This window comes from Eptatretus burgeri, chromosome 1 (assembly GCF_056783735.1).
Source record: "Eptatretus burgeri isolate ZD-2024b chromosome 1, Ebu_testis_v1, whole genome shotgun sequence".
Classification (NCBI taxonomy): Eukaryota; Metazoa; Chordata; class Myxini; order Myxiniformes; family Myxinidae; genus Eptatretus; species Eptatretus burgeri.
Window position 1 is genome coordinate 68,875,979 of NC_140961.1, and position 19,983 is coordinate 68,895,961.

At 48.2% G+C, this 19,983-nt stretch overlaps 1 protein-coding gene across 5 annotated transcripts in view; it reads left to right on the forward strand.

The window, feature by feature from the left end:
* The window catches only part of GTPBP1 (GTP binding protein 1), a 127,468-nt gene that overhangs the window by 94,068 nt on the left and 13,417 nt on the right, over nucleotides 1–19,983 (forward strand). For all 5 annotated transcript variants that reach the window (XM_085887097.1, XM_085887087.1, XM_085887099.1 and 2 more), the window contains one exon: nucleotides 2,246–2,424. In XM_085887097.1, the coding sequence (XP_085743223.1) occupies nucleotides 2,246–2,424 (179 nt within the window). The remainder of the gene's footprint in view (nucleotides 1–2,245; nucleotides 2,425–19,983) is intronic.

Genomic DNA, 19,983 nt, shown 5'->3' on the forward strand with positions numbered 1-19,983 from the left:
GCTCGCAGCCTCTGTTGATCTCTGCAAAGCGTTTGATTCAGTGGTTTGGGATACCCTCTGAATGGTTCTTACTCTTCGTGGGGTGACACCAAAACTGATCAATCTGATTTCTGAACTATACTCTGGTACTGAGAGTGATGCGAGGTGTGTTGGCTCCATCTCTGACTTTTTCCAGTTGTTATAGAGTTTATCAAGGGTGTGTACTGGCCCTAACTTTTCAGTGCTTGTATGGACTGGATTCTGGAAAGGATGTTGGAGAGATCAAGCTGTGGTGCATTGTTTGGGAATGTCAAGATCTCTGACCTTGATTTCGCAGATGATGCAGTCATCTTTGCAGTGATGCTGGATATCCTTATGGGGGCCATCCAGGCACTGAACAAGGAGTCAGAGCCACTAGGATTATGGGTATCCTTGGTCAAAGCGAAGATCCAGGCTATCAATGACATCTTGGATGCTGCTGTCTTGTCTGTTCCTGTTTGTGGCAAGGTTGTTGAGGTCATGAAAGATTCACTTACTTTGGCAGTGATATTCATGTCCCTGCATGTTGAGCCACAGGTCGAGAGACATCTGGGTCAGGCCTAGGGGGTCATTCGATTCACTGGATCATGGAGTGTGGCACTGTCGGTACCTATGCAGGAGGTCGAAAGTCCAAGTCTTTAAATCCTTGTTTATTCCAGTTTTGCTCTATGAATGTGATTCTTGGACTCTGACCAGGGATCTGAGACAGACCTGATGCCTTTGGTACCAGGTCTCTTTGGTGAATCTTTGGCTCTGGCTGTTCAGACTTTGTCTCTCATGAGTGTTTGCCGAGAGAGAATCAGATGACATTTGTAACTTGTTTTGTGCATGCGTGTCAGCTGTGGCTGTTGGGATATGTGGCTCGTTTTCCTGATGCTGATCCTGCTCACCAGATTCTCTCAGTGAGGGAGCCCTGTGGGTGGAGCAGGCCAACGTGCCGAGCACGTGCCTCGTGGTTGCAGCAGGTTGATCAGCATCTCCAGGAGATGGGGATAGACCAGGTGTCTGCCAGGGGGATGGCGAGACTGAGGCTTCTGGATTACCGACGGAAAGTGGATGCAGTGACCCGCTGCTCTGGCGCATGCTCCCATACCTGACCTGACCTGAATGACTAAGATTTTATTCAGTTGGGATTTCAGTTAGTTGCCCCAAGAGTGTTTCATCTGACTCTTTACGGGCTGGCAGGAGGCCGACAGATATGCGCACGCACGCACGCGCGCGCGCACACACACACACACACACACACACACACACACACACACACACACACACACACACACACACACACACACACACACACACACACACACACACACACACACACACACACACACACACACACACACACACACACACACACCTCTGAGCTGTTTCATTTCAATGTTTTGTAGCTCTGTTCGGATTCAAACCCACGGTCGACAGCTCAAAGATGAGTGTGCATACCTGTAGGCCTGATATGACCATCATTGAGGCTATATGGGATTATATGGGGAATGAAAAAAAAAAATCAAACGACACTCACATGCTTTGGATGATTTGTGGAAAGTGCTACAGAGTAGTATTTTTGTTTCCAAAGTCGATGCTCATAGAAGAGCTAGAACCCAGAACGGATCAGTATGCAACAGGAGAAAGAGAGGGGGAAATGGCAACAGCAGGGCCGAGGGGAAAAAAATTGACAAAGACGGACAAACAAGTAATGCGGGTAAAAATGAGGGGTATGGCAGGACGCATGGGGTGGGAAAGATGGATACAGAAGCAAACTATGAGGAAGGAAAAATTTGGAAGGAGGTGGGCTTTGGGGGGTGGGGGGGACACGGAAAGGGCAGAGGGTGCAAGACCAGAAAGGAGGTGGTAGAAGACAGAGACCATTGACCCATCTGCGATAGCAAAGTGATTGTACCATAAACTCAGCTTCATTGAGGGAGATTCCAAAGATCTTGAAGACCTTGGTTTCCATGGTGTCAAGCTGAGCAACTTGGAACAACATTCCACAAACATACACTGATAAACAGTATGGGAGCATGAAATCAAGTTGTCGTGCTCTACATAAAGTCAAAGCCTCATGTACTGAACCCAAATACAGCGTACAACACATTTGTTTTGTTTTTGTACATTTCTGCAATAATGCATTGTTTGTGTGAGCGCAACACAGATAAGGAGCATACACATATCCTGTGTGTGTTTTCTCATAATCGTGCATTTTTTCCCCCTTTCTCTGTGTGTTCAGTACACTGCGGCAGCATTCGGCAGACGGCCACAATACTGTTCATGAGCAAAGAATGCCTCCGGACAGGTGACAAAGCCACCGTACGTTTCCGCTTTATAAAGAACCCAGAGTACCTACACGTGGATACGCGGCTTGTATTTCGTGAAGGCCGAACCAAAGCGGTGGGCACGATTACCAAGGTGTGTTGTGCACACATCCACATGCATGTACACACACATCCACAGGTTAAAAAAATTTCAAATTTTCTTTAAGCACAGTGTTTGTTTTTTTTCTCCTTGCCATTTGGGTCATTCCATGTCAAATCATCAAAGAATCTGCCGTCATCTCTCAGATTTTTGTAAAACTTTGGGAACCAATTGGGACCCATGAAAAACGGCAAGAACTCAAATATTTTTGCTAACAGCCTCTTAATTAGTGAGATACAGACTAACGAACTTTGGACTAACGAGCACGACGTCGCAAATTCAAATGGCCATATCTAAAAGTATAACACCTAGAGAGCTGGTTTTGGTGTCATTTTAAAGGTATTTTCATGCCCTATGAATTTGTCTGAGCAACATTTTCCTACCTCCAACCACAAAAAAAGTTATCACAAAATATAAACTTCAATCGTGAATCCCCAAAAAATGTTTCCTTCAAATTTCCTCAAATTCATCCCAGAGGTACCTTATGATGTCAAGAAGCTTCCACATAAGTTTTGTGATGGGCACTCCAATAGTTTCTGAGATATGAGCAATAATGTACATGTACGTATGGCATATAGGTTCGAAAATCAGCATTTGTAATGTATTATACAATCATTCTAACCTAGCCATGACAGGGAACACAGGGAACGACCATCAATTGCTTTGAAGTATCATATACTTTCATTTTCAACTGGGCCTGAGGGGAAGAAACAAGTGCTGCTGTTGCTGCATTGAAGAGGAAATTGAAAGCCTAAGTCAGGTTAGTGAACATTGTGTACTTGAACTCACTTATTGATTGTATAATACATTACAAATGCTGATTTTCGAACCTATATGCCATACGTACATGTACATTATTGCTCATATCTCAGAAACTATTGGAGTGCCCATCACAAAATTTATGTGGAAGCTTCTTGACATCATAAGGTACCTCTGGGATGAATTTGAGGAAATTTGAAGGATACATTTTTTGGGGATTCACGATTGAAGTTTATATTTTGTGATAACTTTTTTGTGGTTGGAGGTAGGAAAATGTTGCCCAGACAAATTCATAGGGCATGAAAATACCTTTAAAATGACACCAAAACCAGCTCTCTAGGTGTTATACTTTTAGAGATATGGCCATTTGAATTCGCGACGTCGTGCTAATTAGTCCAAAGTTCGTTAGTCTGTATCTCACTAATTAAGAGGCTGTTAGCAAAAATATTTGAGTTCTTGCCGTTTTTCATGGGTCCCAATTGGTTCCAAAAGTTTTACAAAAATCTGAGAGATGACTCCAGATTCTTTGATGATTTGACATGGAATGACCCATTTTTGCCATGATATCGCATCATCATGTGACATTTCCATGAGGATGACAACACACAAATTAAAGTAGAACAGTGCTCGGGAGAGTGTATGCTTCTGCCAGGCTGAACAGTTTATGTTTTGTGCCTCAATGATAGGCTGGATCTGAATCTGTACCTTAACCAAAATCTAATTGGATTGTTTTTGTCACTTACTCAACTCATCCACCAAGTTTTGTCATCCACCCATGATGTTTTGAGACATTGTGCGATACGTATATTGTTTTTGACCCTTTATCTCAATGGTGAAGAATCACTTAAAAAAATTCTAGTGTCCAGATCAGGGTCTTCACCAAAGTCGAAGCAATTCTCCTTGTTACACACCCAACCTGTCCACCAAATTTTGCCTGAATCCATCCACAAGTTTTTGAGATATTCTGCTGACAGACAGACAGACAGACAGACAAGTGAAAACGTAACCTTCTTCACCTTCGGTGGTGGAGGTAATAACAAGGCACAAAAGGTTGTTTGCTCCTCACCTTTCCTTATTGTTGATGGATTACACTGAACAACAAAATTTTTTTACTGGAGATGTGTAAAGTGATTTAGACTAATTTGGGTACGCTGATTTCAAAAATCATAACCGTTTTGCTGTATCACGTCAGGATTTTCAGTAACAGAAATATTCCCATTGCCTAGAAGTCAGGATTTCAATGAAATTTACAAAAATTCATTTATTCATTTATTTCATCATGAATGCTTCAAAATTATAGAAATTACAGAAAAACTCCACTAGAATGTAATTAAAAATGCTTTAGGCATTTGGCTTTGCGTTTGTGCTGCTCTGTGTCAGTTTCACGATGCAGGAACCAGCAGAAATCGCCCATCATGTTCGGGTTGTGCCGCCCTTGGTAACGCGTCTCCATGAGTGAAATCTCTTGGTGGAATCGCTCGCCGTGCTCGTCCGAGACTGCTCCCAAGTTGTCAGGGAAGAAGTTCAGGTGCTGGTGTAGGAAATGGATTTTCAGGGACATCCTGGAGCCAAGTTTCCTGAAGGACTCCAGCAGCTGCTGCACTATTTCTTCATAGTTGTCCGCGCGCTCGTTCCCCAAGAAGTTGTCCGTCACAGCTTTGAAGCTCCTCCACGCTGCCAGCTCTTTGGGGTTTAGAGTTGTCGGAAAAGTTTCGTCCTTCATAATCTATCGGATTTGCGGTCCAACAAAGACACCAGCCTTGATCTTGGCCTCCGACAAGGTGTTGCCAAACTTTTCCTTGAGGTATAAAAACCCACGCCCATTCAGATCCATTGCCCGTACAAAACTTTTCATCAAGCCGAGCTTTATGTGGAGTGGTGGAAGGAAAACCTTGGCTGGGTCGACAAGGGCGACATGCTTCACGTTGTGTCGACCAGGTACATGCTCTTTTCGCTCTTCCCAATCTTTCTTCGTCCAGTGATTCTTGTCGTCTCTGCTATCCCAGAGACAAAGGAAGCACATGTATTTCGTGTAGCCTGACTGCAGCCCTAACAACAGCGCCACCACTTTCAAGTCTCCGCAGATGTGCCAGTTGAAGTCATTGTACTTGATGGAATCAAGCAGCTGCCGCATAGTCTCGTAGGTCTCTGTCATGCCGAACGCGTGAGCCAGTGGGACTGATGGTTTCTCGTTGCCATTGTGGAGCAAAACAGCCTTCAAGCTGTTCTTCCCCGAGTCGATGAAGAGGCGCCAGTCTGCAGGATCGTGATCACACCCAAGTTCTTTCAACAGACCGTTGATGTCACTGCAGAATGTCATCGTGTCTTCCATCTCAAAGAACTCAGCCATGTCTCTGTGACGTGCTCTGAACAAGGATATCTTGGTGTTAGGTTCAAGTAGATTCCACTGCTGCAGCCTTGATCCAAGCAGCTCTGCCTTCGCCTTTGACAGCGAGAGATCTCTTACAAGATCATTTAAGTCTCCCTGGTTCAGAAGGTGTGATTCTTGAGTGTCGGGTTCAAAAGGTTCATCATCACCATCCTCTTCACCACTGCTTACAGCTATGTTCTGATCAGCTGGAGGTGTTGGAACGGGGTTCTCGTCATCATGAGGCACAGGTTTACGAGCAGAGACGCAGTCAGCGTACTTGATGTGACCTTTATTCTTCTTGTTGAAGCCGGCGATGCTTGTGCAGCAGAAATAACAATCATCATGATGATTCTGCGGCTCACGCCATATCATGGGCACCGCAAATGGCATGCTCGCGCGCTTGCCCACCAACCACTGAGTCAAGGTTGTGTGACAGCTTGTGCAACAAATGTGTGGTGCCCAGCTCTGTTCTTGGTCCCCCACCTTACACCCGAAGTAGTGAAAGTAGGCGGCCTTCATTTTCACTGCTGTAGATATACTTCGCTGTTGATCTTTTTTGGTATACCGACCACAGACATAACAGAAGTTGTCAGGATGATTGGTACAGGAACGCCTACTCATCTTTATCTGAAAGAAAGAAATATAACACAAGTTAACAACAATTGTACGAAATAGACATGTTAAAGACATATGTAAATTTCATTGAAATCCTGACTTCTAGGCAATGGGAATATTTCTGTTCCTGAAAATCCTGACGTGATACAGCAAAACGGTTATGATTTTTGAAATCAGCGTACCCAAATTAGTCTTAATCACTTTACACATCTCCAGTAAAAAAAAAATTTTGAAATTTGTTGTTCAGTGTTATTTGGATTGTTCACTTGTATCAATCAGATGTTGATGTATCCAAGTAAAGTTTGGAAAAGGTGGGGTTTGGGCTGGCTGAAATAAATGATTGCAAGCATAATGGGGGAAGCCTACTGGGTGTGGGGGTTTCTTGCTGAGAACAATAGACTGGCATCCAAAAGGTGGCAAGTTTGAATCCACAGTGCACTGCATCGATCACAGATCTTTATATGCAAAATATTTTTCATCCAAAATTGTTCTCACTCAAACGCTTCTTTTAAAAGAATGTAAGGTTTTTGCAGATTAACTCTTGCAGTTGTTGTAGCATTATCTGTCACTGTATCTGTATCAGTTACCGGCAATGGTCCACTCACGAGAAGCCATCCCACATGGTCTTGCTTGTGATTCTGATTATATTATGATTTACCATACTCTGTTACAGAACATCAGTGCTGCTGAATCAGTTTCTTGGCAAAGGTTACACTGGGTGCTTTGCCATTGCCTTCCCAGCAGTAGTTAAGGCATCAATGGGAATTTGTTCATGGTTCTGGCAATAGTTTGCCAACTCTTCATGAAGGACACTGTGGGATCTTAAACCTCCACCAACTAATACCAGCAGACAGGATGGCCAGTTTAAATTATCCATCAAGGGAATGGCACACACATTGATGAATCACCTTGACTGTGAAACACCAGTTTATACCTTGGCCGAGATATGAACCCACGCTAGACAGCTGAGAAGTGAGTGCGCATACCTCCAGACTGTCCTGCCAGCCCTGCTTGTGATTATGGCTGAATAAATCATCTGGTACTACTTGTTTCGTTTGACACCACAGGCTAGAACTTCTTCCCACTCCTGTCATGCCATATGATATCAACCTGTTGGTGACCACAGGTCTTTTGTCCATTTCCAACTCAGTTGCTGTCGCTGCTTACTTCATTACATGAAACGGGTTCAAACACTAAATACCCGTGTATTCTCTGCATATGAGATTCATGAAGCTTCTCCAATCCTGGCAGTTTCTGCTTGTTTGCAGCCTCTTAACTAAGCTCAGGGTCAGTCATAACTACAGAAAGTGTTTGGTGCAGACCTTCACATTGACATCGAGCAAAGTCCTTCAGCCACACAATGTCCACATTGCCAAACAGCTCTTTCCCTTGAAGTTCTTCATATACGAGCTGCCAATAGCAATCATAATGTTCACGTTATATTCCTCCATGGCGACTTCCACTTACCTCCGTCTATGTCTCTGTCGTTGTATTGCCACTAGCTTTTGCAACTGACAGCTCACTCTTGATGAGGGCTTTATCTTCTCCATTGCTGTTCCTTACTAGAATGTTGTATTCTTCAGCTGTTGTTCACCTGAAATGTGATTGCCATTCAGAGTGTGCCTGGGATTTGCCATTGCTCTGGTCACTGTATCGAATGCCAGACACTGACTGTTTTTCAGCCTTGTAGAGCATTTGCTACTGTAGGGACTACGTCACTAGGTAAGGAGCCGCATTCTGTGCTCCAAATGATTTGTCTTGGTTCCAGTACAGAGGTAGTCTGTATGATGTTTTATTTGTATTCCAGCACAGATGTGGAGGCATGCTGATATGGTAGCCATCATAAGACAGCATACAGATTAGTATTACTTATTGAGCGCCCACATGACGAGTTTATCTCATCATCGCCCAGTTCAAAAGTTTATCTCATCATCGCCCAGTTCAATAGTTTATCTCATCATCGTCCAGTTCAAAAGTTTATCTCATCATCGCCCAGTTCAATAGTTTATCTCATCATCATTTTTATTCTGCACAATCCTTCCACTTTGTTGGCATGTGCGTTCATTGTGTATGGTGGGAGTCAAAGGTTTTCATTTTAAGAAGTACGTTGTTGTTTAAAGAAAAAAAATAGAAGCCTTTCACCGAATCTCATGCATTTCACTTTTTCGATGACTGGATTTTTATGCCTCCACTGATGAAGTCACCAGAGACATTCTGTTTTCGAGTTGTCCGTCTGTCCGTGATAGGTTTTCTTTACTGCGATAACTTAAGAATGGCTGAAGGAATCCAAGTCAAACTTGGTACAAGTACGTGCAATGATGTATAGATTAACTCATTAGAGTATGGGGTCAAAGGTCAGACGTCCCTTTCGGTAAAAATGATATTACCGTGCTAACTTGTGAACCACTGTTGGGATTTTGACCAAACTTGGTATTGATATACATTATGATGCAAAGATGAACTGATTAGACTTTATCATCAAGAAATCAAAGGTCAGAGATAAAGTCAAGTCATTGTAGGACAGGAGGGTGTATGCCCCATGGAGTCCAATCTTCGGTATAACAGCAGCTGGTCTGGACTTCTTTTAAAGCTGTCAGTCATCAATGCTTGGATGGTGTCTTCAGAAGGTCCTTTTCAAACATTGACCAGCCAGTGGGAAAAGAAGGCTGCTCTTATCCTACAGCATGCCAAAGGCTTTACCAACTTCCAGGAGTGCCTGCGAAGGTGACCATCTGTACATATGGCCTGTATTTCTTCAAACGAAGCATTGAGTTCACCACAAAGAATTCTGTAAAGTGTGATTAAATCACCTCTTAGCCATCTATATTCTAATGGAAACAGATCCAGATTTGCAAGGCATTGCTCAGAAGAAAAGCATGCTTGCCTCTATACCATGCGTGGTGCACAGCGTTGCACTTTCTCCAGCAGGTTGCAATCCCGCTTCAGAAAGGGCCTCCATTGTGGTGGACAACGTTTGCATAGGCCATCTAGAAAATTGCAGGAGTAATAGAAACAAAGGAGCATCAAAAGTAATGCATCACCGAGCATGCTCTGTTTGCTGCCACATTAGTCTCCATTGAGGCTGACAATGTGTGTGTGTGTGCATTTAACAAATTCCAAGATCGGTGATGCTATCAATCGTCACAAGGTCCACTCCACCCAAACGGTATTGCACTGTGGAGGGGACCCGTCCAAGGCGCATAACCCCACATTTAGTCGGATTCACTTTCATTAGCTACAGTTGCGTCCACTCTTCATGCTTGTGGAGGTAGGCCTGCAATGCCAGATTGGTGTTGTGTTCCGTTCCGTTGCACAAAAACTTGAAATCAGCCGTGAACAGCGATTGACAACTGAAACAATCAACCAAGTCATCAATCTATATCGGAAACAACACTGGTCCAAGCACAGAGCCCTGAGGGACTCCACTGTGAACCTTGGCACAGAGTAAGAGCGAACCATTTACCGACACTCGTTGGCTTATTAACTTCCTGATTGGACGCTGTCAAATCAAAAGTGGAGGCTGCAGGCCCCAGGCCCCATGCTTTGAGTTTCCAAACAAGACGTCTGTGTGGGACGGTGTCAAAAGCCTTGCTGAAGTCAACATACACTACATGGTCTAAAGTATGTGGACACCTGCTCGTCCAACATCTCATTCCAAAATCATGAGCTTAATATGGAGTTGGTCCCCCCCCCTCTTTGCTGCTATAACAGCCTCCACTCTTCTGGGAAGGCTTTTCATGAGATGTTAGAACACTGTTGCGGGGATTTGCTTCCATTCAGCCACAACAGCACATAAGTGAGGTCAGGCACTGATGTTGGGTGATGTGGTCTGGCTCGCAGTCAGCGTTCCAATTCATCCCAAAGGTGTTGATGGGATTGAGGTCAGAGCTCTGTGCAGGCCAGTCAAGTTCTTCCACACCGATCTCGACAAACCATTTCTGTATGGACCTCTCTTTGTGCACGGGGGCATTGTCATGCTGATACAGGAAAGGGCCTTCGCCAAACTGTTGCCACAAAGTTGGAAGCACAAAATCATCTGGAATATCATTGCTTGCTGTAGCATTAAGATTTCCCTTCATTGGAATGAAGGGGCTGAGCCTGAACCATGAAAAACAGCCCCAGACCATTATTCCTCCTTCACCAAACTCTACAGTTGGCACGATGTGTGCGATAAGCCTTCGTTGCTATTCTTGTCATTATACCATGCAGCCCCACGCTGTAGATATACCTCATGTACTGTACATGTACTGTACGGTGCATATAGGGGGCGACGTTAGTGTACATGATGTACACTACCGTCGCCCCCTATATGCACCGTCTCTTCTACACACGGTACGGCTGGCCGCTCACACCCACTGACTGCAGCTCTGTCGCTCACACTCATACAGTGTACATGGCTGAAAACAAAACTATGAATTTCCAGTAGGTACATACGTTGAGCATATGTGTTCGGCTCAGCGATGTGCCACAACCTGCGTCAATACAGAACGGGGCACAGGTCATTAGACGCCTAACATGGATAAGCAAAATACCAAGATCCTGGACTTTTTCCGTCCTTCAAAAGAGGTGAAGGCGAAAGACCCTACTGACGAGGTTTGGACGGATCCCCCCTTGCCTCCCGCCATTGAGGCGTCTGATTCAGCAATTGGTGCAGCTGTTTCCGTGAGTGATGATGAGTGTCCTGAACTCCTCAAGCCACATCAACCAGATCCGAATTCGATCCCAACTCAGACTCTGGCTAACCGAACACTGAAATTTCAAGCAAAATGGTTCAAAGACTTCCCATGGCTTCATTTCGACGAGCGACTCAGTAAGGTTTTGTGCTATACATGTGTGAATGCAAGTAGGAAGAAGCTGTTCGGCGCTTGCCCAGGTAGCTTCGAAGACACGTTCATTCGGAGTGGTTCCTGCAACTGGAAGAAGGCCTTAGAGAAATTCCGCGCTCACCAGAAAAACAAGCTGCACGCTCTCGCCATGAAGAAAATCAACACCCTCAAGCAGACCGACGTGCGCGCACAGATAGAAACTCGGATCAAAGACAATCAAATCCTCGCCCGGAAAGCTCTTGTCAAGATTATCACTTCCTTGAGATACCTGGCAGAAGAAGGTTGTGCGATTAGAGGTAAAAATGCCTCGGAGAGAAACTTCAAGAAGTTACTGAGCCTTCGGTCTGAAGATGATGCAAACCTGGCCAACTGGTTAAAACGAACAACAAATTACACAAGCGTTGAAATTCAAAACGAGATATTGTCAATAATGAGTCGCGCTGTGTTGAGAGAAAGATGCCAAGACATCAATGAGCAGTCGGTCCAGTTCGCGGTGATGGTGGATGGAACGCAAGATATCCGTGGCATAGAGCAAGAGGCGATATGTATCAGATACGTGGGATTGGACCTCAACGTTAAGGAGGATCTCATTGGCTTGTACGAAATAAATGCTACCACGGGAGTTGCTATTGCTATGATGTTAAAAGACACGCTACTGAGACGACAGCTGTCTATTACAAATCTCTGTGGACAAACGTACGATGGAGCCAGCATTATGTCAGGATCATACCTCGGATGCCGAGCTGAAGTGAAGAAGGTTCAGCCACTTGCGAAATACGTTCACTGTGGCGTGCACATCACTCACCTGATCACTTCAAAGGCGATGGCGAGTGCGAACTTCATTCGAGATGCTCGAGACTGTGTGCAGGAACTTGGCAAACTGTACTCGCAGTCTGGAAAGTTCAAACACCTGTACCTCAATTTGCACTCTGATGACCCCATCTCTGCCTCACCGACCAGACTGAAACCAATTTGCCCTATGCGGTGGCTCATTCACGCGAATGATGTTCGCGCAGTCATCCAGAACTTCGGGGTCCATTTTGGATGCACTCGAGAAGGCCTCCGCGGAGTTCGGCTCGAACACTGGCTGTCGCGCAAGTGGCATTCGAGGAAACCTTGTAACTGGGAAGGTTTTGCTCCGTCTGCATGCATTGCTACCGCTCTTACAGTGCATGGAAGGGTTTAACAGAGCCCTGCAAGCGCCAGCGCAGACTGTAGCGGGTATGCTACAGTTTGGCGAGAGTGTGAAAGAGCAGATACAGCACCTTCGCAGCAATGAGGCCTTTCATGACACATTCGTCCATGTGGAGAAACAGATGGAAGAACACGGCATTGACCCTTTCGCTGCTCCTCGGAAGAGGAGAGCTCCTCATAGACTGGATACTGAGGCCCCACCCCACAAGTTTTCGACGGCTGAAGACTCGTATAGAGCAGAATACTTCGTGGCGCTTAATTCAGCGACGTCGAACATGACTACGTACTTCACCTCTACAGACTTGCAATGGTACGGCGGCCTCGCAAAGATGTTACTCTCTGGAGAGTATGACCCTGACACCGTTACCATTTATCCAAAATTGTCAGAGTCTGAAAGAAGAATTGCTCTTCTTCAAGAAGCAGTACACTGGTTCTTGTATTCAAGATTACCAAGCCATCTTCCAAAAGATGGTACCGGAAGTGCGCCAATTCGCAGGTTGAACGGTTGCTTCGATTGCTCATGATCTCCCCAGCAAGCTCATGCTCGGCTGAGCGCTCCTTCAGCGCACTCAGGCGTCTGAAAACCTGGCGAGAAGTACGATGAGTCAACAAAGACTGAACCATCTCATCGTTTGCCACGTCTACAGTGATCGGTTGGCAGCACTGGATCCCCATGAGTTGGCAAATACGTTCATTTCCAATGTTCCGAACCGTCACACTCTATTTGGATAAATACAGTACAGTATATGTACATGTATTAATACACTGTATTCATGTACCGTATCTGGAACTGAAAAAAGCATTGCAGTCCATTGTTCATGTTGCCTAATCGATTCGTGGGAATCAGTTGTCGTGGTGATCTATTGCTTGGGCACACCTTGGGAGAAGGGTCCAGTTACCTGTCCCCCCACATTTTGGCTTAGATCGATGCCCTTGATCATTGGTAACAGCTGCCAAGTCTGGATGATATCCACGTCTCCAACAGGCACTATGGAACGGAGGTAGTTTGGTTATCATGAATGAGACTAAGTTGGTTGGCGTCCATCCTTTCTTCTACCTCTTATCCATGTACCTGCATTGGGTACTATGGCTGTTGAAGTCTCTGATGATGATCTGTGGTTTGTTGTTAACTTGTGAGACAGGATCTGGGAAACTGAAGTCTTCCATTGGTGGTTTGTAAGCTGATGTTATCACAACACTGTTTGACTCAACAGTAAGAACTTTGATGTTAAGTTCTTCTGATTTTGAGGTGGCTTTGATAACAGAGCCTGCTTTTACAAAGTTAGCACTGCCATACTGACGATGGGGTCGCTCGACTGCCAAGACCATGCCAGGTATTCTGGAGCGGTTGTTCTCACTCCCTCTGTGTGTCTCCTGCAAGCAGAGGATGTCACAATGCATCTTAATGTAAAGCTCAGCAAGGAAGTTTTGCTTTGAAGATGAAAATCCTTCAACATTTGCAGAAATAACTGTCAATGCCAGTCCTGAAGGGCCTTCATTTCTGACATCGACTTCTACATCCGTCTCTGGGCATGATGTTTTGCATACAATTTTGTGTTGTGCTTCTTGTGCGTGGTGGTGGAAGGATGGGAAGGAACAGGGTTGCGACGTGAATGCTCCTTCCTTGACCGCAAGTGCTTACTGAAAACCATTTATGTGCGGCTTCAATGGTAAATCATTGAGCAAATATAATATTTGAGCATTGAGCAAAATAAATGGTCCATCATTTGAAAATCATTGAGCAAAACAAATTAAAATTGAACAAATATAATAAATAATCTGTCAGACGCCATGATTGGAATTGTTAATTCTGCTGGTGTCTTTAAGAGAACACAAGAGACCAGTACCAATTTTAACCTCCCTCAGGGATTTACCATTGAAACTGCACAGAAATGGTTTCTCAGTCAGACCTGGATGCATGCAGCAGAGCTAACCCTAATCCCTCCTGTTGCTAAATTTCTACTGAGTTAAACCCCTCTCACATTCTTCCTATTCTGTGCTCCTAATTGTGTTATTGGCCTCTGGAGTTTCTCCATTCAGTCCAAAAATATTTAGGACTTCACTGTGGAGGGGGGAGGGGGTTCGACTCTACATATACATATACATATTGTTGCGGATTCGCGCCCGCCGGCGTGCGGACGGCCACGTAACTCGAATCGCGGCATGTCGCCCACCGGACGGACAATCCAGTCGTGACCCTCTCGGACTAACGCCGGGAACCAGTCACGGGTGGACCTTTCGGTCTCACCGTGATCGAGCCAATCAGCCCCCGCGTGGGATAGGGTTGCTCGCCAAATTCGACCTACCTAAGTACCCACACGGAGGGTAGACCGGGCGATCGCACCTCGCCGCAGGTCGACTTCGGACACGGGCCACTTAAGCGACCCGTTCCGTACTATCGGGATAACCGAGCGGTGTTATCGTCGGCCTCGACGGTTCGATTAATTATCGGGCGTATTCAGCCCACTACCAACCCTTTACGTGAAGCAAGATGAGGATTCAATGAAGGAAATGACGAAGCGAAGCGGGAAACAGTTCAACACAAAGCACATTTATTCGCGATGAACGGAAAGCACACATATTCAATTCCACCAAAAGCACACAGAAAAGAAAAACACAATGCAATTTACACAAAAAGCAAATGCGACAATGCAGATCTAATACCGATTACGCGAGCACACGGCAACACTTATACAATTTTACTTCACAGACGGCGCCGACAACACATACCCAAAACCAAGGAAAAGAATACCCTCAAGGATGAGGCGGGCCTGAGGCCGAGACCGGGTCGGGCCTACCCGTCTGGTGATGAGACGCGGAGCGGCGATGGTGCCTCAACTCCGCGGGCCTCGCGGACAGTGTCTGGTAGGGGGTGGGAAAGGGGCCCCCTTGGTCGCACTATCTCAGCGCGGGGGGAAACAGGAGGGGGTTGCTGATGCTCGGGGTATAGAGGATTCCTACTCTGCCTCGAGTCCCGCGACGAGCGTCTCCACCTCGGCCAGGTCGCGCTGTCGGCCTCCCTGGGGTGCAGCTCCCTGCACGACGCGAGCACCCCCTCGTCTGCCCTCGCCGCCTCTCCACAGCTCCGTCCCCTCCGCTCCGACTCCAACGCACACGACGGCGACCAGCTCCTTTTTGCTCCTTCTTCCCAACTCCACCGCCCGCGAAGTCTTAACTCTCTGTCCTTCTGACTGACGAACGCGGTCGCTTTTATAAGCCCCGTGGCTTCGCTCTCTCAGCTTTGACCCCCTCCCTTCGACCTTTCACCTCGCTCCCCATTGGCCCGAGAAAAAGTGGGCGTGAATGCTTTTTGATCCATAAATTTGCATATATTGATCGCCCTCCAACGCCCTGGAGGCGGGGCCAAATCGCCCCTCGCTCACCGATTGGACGGCACAAAAGTGGGCGTGTCGTTTTTGATCCGTTTTTGAAGCAGAAAATCCGTGGTTTTGTACACGCTGTTCGGCGCGCGCCCTGCACGAGTCCAACACCGGTACCCACAAGCGGCGCAAGAACGGTGGCGATGCGACGGTTGCGAGGTGTGACGTGAAGTGGCGCCGCGGTGGGTGGTTGATGTGGTGGTTGGTGGTGGTAACAATGGCGGTTGGTCCAAATTAAAGATAGTAAAAGAAAAACGGCTCTCCTGAAGAGTCGCAGCACGCATGAATAACATTTATTCCCACTAGACAACGGGTTTGGGCCTAACTACACATATACTTACCGAGATACCTCACCTAAGGGACCTGAATGGTGGTTTGCGAATTTGGTAACCACAACACTACCCCCTCCCCTTTTTACAGACTCGTCCCGAGTCGTCAAATTTTCGTGTGCCATCATGTGTAGTTTTCCCCTAGTACATTTTACCTACGGATCCCTGAGTGCGACATTCATGGTATTCGTGTCCCCAAAATAAATAACCTGAGGGCTGCGTAACTACCTAAACAAACTCACTCACACGGACGACTTAAATAAAATTGCCGGCGCCAGACAGACATGCCGGGGGCGCACTCATATTTACAGTACATCTTAACCTTAACTTACAAATTTTACACTAAACCATGGCCCAGGATCAATGAACTCTGCAAAAGAAAAGCAGTGAGCAGGGAGCCAGGCTGCCCGCATGCAGTCTCTGGCTCAAAACAATGCAGGTGACAGGGAACGTGGCTGGCTGCTCACACGCAGTCCAAGGCCTTCCCTTTTTGAACTGAACGCAGTGAACCACAACGGTGCATGGGCTGCACAACGTAGTCTCCGTGCCAGCTCAAGTGGCACACGCAATGAGCACAACGAATGGATGCATGAACACAAACACGGTGCACGGGCCGCCACTGCAGGCCCGTGTTGTAGCTGCCAACGGGGCAGTTCTCGCAGCTTGCAAACTGTTGCCTTGATCCTGGCGCACATGGCAATGAACAGGGGCGGGGGGGGGCAAAGCAAAAATTGAACGGGGCTGGTGAACATGGGCAGTGGGCATGGCATGGCAAAGGCAGCAGGCAAACACAGCCCGCAGAAGGCCGCTGCAGGCAAACACAGCCGGCAGATGAACTGGCCGGCACAGGCCTTGAAGAAAAAAACAGCCAGCCGGCAGATTAAGTGGGCCGGCACAGACCTTGCAGCAAAACAACAGCTGCCGATGAAGTTGGCCGGCACAGGCCTTGAAGAAAAACAGCCAGCCGGCTGAAGTGGCCGGCACAGGCCTTGAAGCAAAACACGGCCAGCCGATGAAGTTGGCCGGCCTCTGCCTTGAAGCAAAACACGGCCAGCCGATGAAGTTGGCCAGCCTTTGCCGTTCAGTGGAGGTTGGTGGAGGGAGTGCGGTGGTGCTGGCCACTTGGAAGGCGGGCTCGGACCTACCTACCTGTCTCCCTCCCAACCTATCGCCTTTGCCTGTCACTGTACATACCCACTCCCTTAATTTGTCAAACCCCAATTTAGCCCCAACTTATTTTTTTGTTGTTTTTATTTTTACTCCCCCACTATAAATCGTCCCCTAACCCCCTTTATCGTCCTTGTTCGGCTACCCTATCCTGTCACCTAGCCTACTCCCAACCCCTACGTTCCCTTCCCGGAGGGGAATAAGGGAGAGCTAACGTCCTGTGTCGAGGCCCAACGAAGCCTCAGGATGGCCTCCCCAGAGTTCGGCGATCTATAACCAAAGTGGGTCCAGCGGCCCACAACGACAGCGAGGGGATGGATGGTGCGGAGGGGTACACTTCCTAATCTACCCTATCCATTTAACTGTTAAACTACCCCGGGGCTTTCAACAAGCGCCTCTCGCTTAAACTATTGGTTCTAACAACCCAGATTCCCGTCGCCTGTGTTGGTGTCCTCACAATTTCGGGCCTCGCCCCCCAATTTTCTCTCCGTGCCCTCACACGGTCTCCTGGCTGGGACACGTGGCTCCCTTTGGCAGGCACGACCCTCTGCCGAATCTCCCGCTATGGCACCCCCGGGCACTACACTGCCTCCGAGCCTACCAGCTCCCTAACACCGGGGAGTGCCCCCCATGGCACCTCCCCTGAAACGCACACGTGGCAGGCCGGCCTCCCGGGCCCCTTTCCGAGGGTCACCCGTGCCCACAACACTGCCCACGCGGCTAATGGCGCCCCGGGCCCCCGCACCAAGCAGGCGCACCCGTGCCCACTACTCTATCCCGGCCCCCCATGGGCCCATGGCCTACCGCGGCCGACTAGCCTGGTGCCCGGGGTACCCACTCAGCGATACTCACCTTTCGCAGCCACGCTCCCAAGCCCGTCAACAGGGCTCCTGCACCCCTCCAAATGGGTCTCGAGCCTACTTTCCCACCAACAACAAAACGACCTCCATTTTTCAATTTGACTGACCCCGGGGTCACTTGGGCGGGAGTCACTCCTCCCCCCAATCACTCATCGCACCATGCATTCCCCATTCGCTCCACTCACACAGACCCGCTGGCCTCACTCACTCAACAAGTACTCACCTCACAACCCACAACTCTTCAACACACTCACCGCTGAACTCTGCCATCCTTCTAACTACCTCCCCTAACTAACTCGTGCTCCCACGTCGTCCCTTAAACTACAGCACGTTCCTTTTAACACTACGTAGCTAAGCTACGTCCCCTCTACACATCCACAAGTCTGTCACTGTCTCCAAATAATCCCATTAATCAATTCCCCAACCTAAATCTCGCTACAATCCCTCTAACTAATCCATTCCACGGACTCCATGAGGACTTACCCCTGCCCCATGAAGTCGGTCTAACTAAGCTAACCCTTCCCCCTAACTAGTTTCCATCCTGTGCCCTGGTAAGGGGGTCTTCCACCCCTTGCCCAGAAATCCTGTACACCCGAAAGTGAGGCTTGCTTTCTTTTTCTTTTCCCATGCGCATCACCAGCGCGGCAACTCGCGCACTTTACACCTGCAACTGCCCGTGACGTCATGCAGCTGCACGTGTTCCTCGTCCCTCCTTGGACGGCACCATCCGGCAGAGATACCCCTCCTGCCGGATTCCAACCCCACGTGCAGCCATGGCGTCACCGTGTGCATAAAAAAAAACACAAGCCCCACGTCTCGAGGGGTTCCCCACGCGAACACATGTGCTTTGCCCGTTGGAGCTTAACACACACGATCGCGTGGAGAACCCGTCCGGTCCAAATCCGTTTACCTGCCTAAACTTTGTCCGTCCGCGGGATCGGCAAATCCACCGCGTGCGTTTCCGGACCGGGACTTCACTCTCGCAAGCGAGCACGTGGTGGTCTCGTGCGTTGCACAGCACGAACCTCGTGCTCACTGCTGGGCGAACCCGGCACGGTCCCCGAAATAGCTACAGCCGCTACTCGGCTTTCTTTCTTCTCATGTCGCCTTCGTCTTCGCCATTCAACCCACGCACACCTGCGTGTTACGACGCACACAGTCCATTCCATTATATTCACACCGGGAGACGCGGCTGCGTGCTCCCGCATGCCAACCGACATCTCCCTCACATACCGCTCTCTCACACACACGGTCTCCCTTGCATAACCCATACCACTCACACGTGGTGCTCCATTCATACAAACCACTCCACTCACACCCGCGGGGGCACTCACCCGCGGTGCCTCATCCACACACCGTGCCTCACTCATACACGCGGGGGCACTCAACCGCGGTTCCTCATCCACACACTGTGCCTCACTCATACACGCGGGGGCACACACCCGCGGTGCCTCACTCACACACACGGCGACACTCACACACGGTGCCTCATCCACACATGGCGTGCTGGGAAGCACGTACTCCGGCACCATCGCCACCACACCACTCACACACGGGGTCGCTTCCACACACGGGGACGCACTCACGCCTTGCACCACACACACAGGGACAACCACACTGGGGATTAATGTCCCCACAAGGGTCTCCGGGGCCTCTATACCCCCCAAGCTCTCCGTGCACCTGTCGACAGCACTCCTCCTCTCAACCTCGCAAAGCACGACCGAACTCACCTGGTCGTGACTCGCCTCAAGGGGGCATACTCCCTCCCCTCGTTCCTGGAGGAGGCCATCCAGGTGCTCGCACTGGGTCTCGACACGCTCCGCGAGCTCACCCCCATTGTCCTCCACTACCTCCGTGTGTGTGTGTGCGTCACTTACCCCGTCCTCACCGTGCAGTCTCTCCTCTATCGTTCCCTTCCCGGCTTCCGTCACTGCCAACTCTTCACCCTTTACCTCCCTTGTCTCAACTATTATTTCCGTTGTCGTCATTTCGTGTCTCGTCTCACACGTTTTGGTCTCCCCATTTAATTTTTCCCTTTTGGTCACCGTCGAT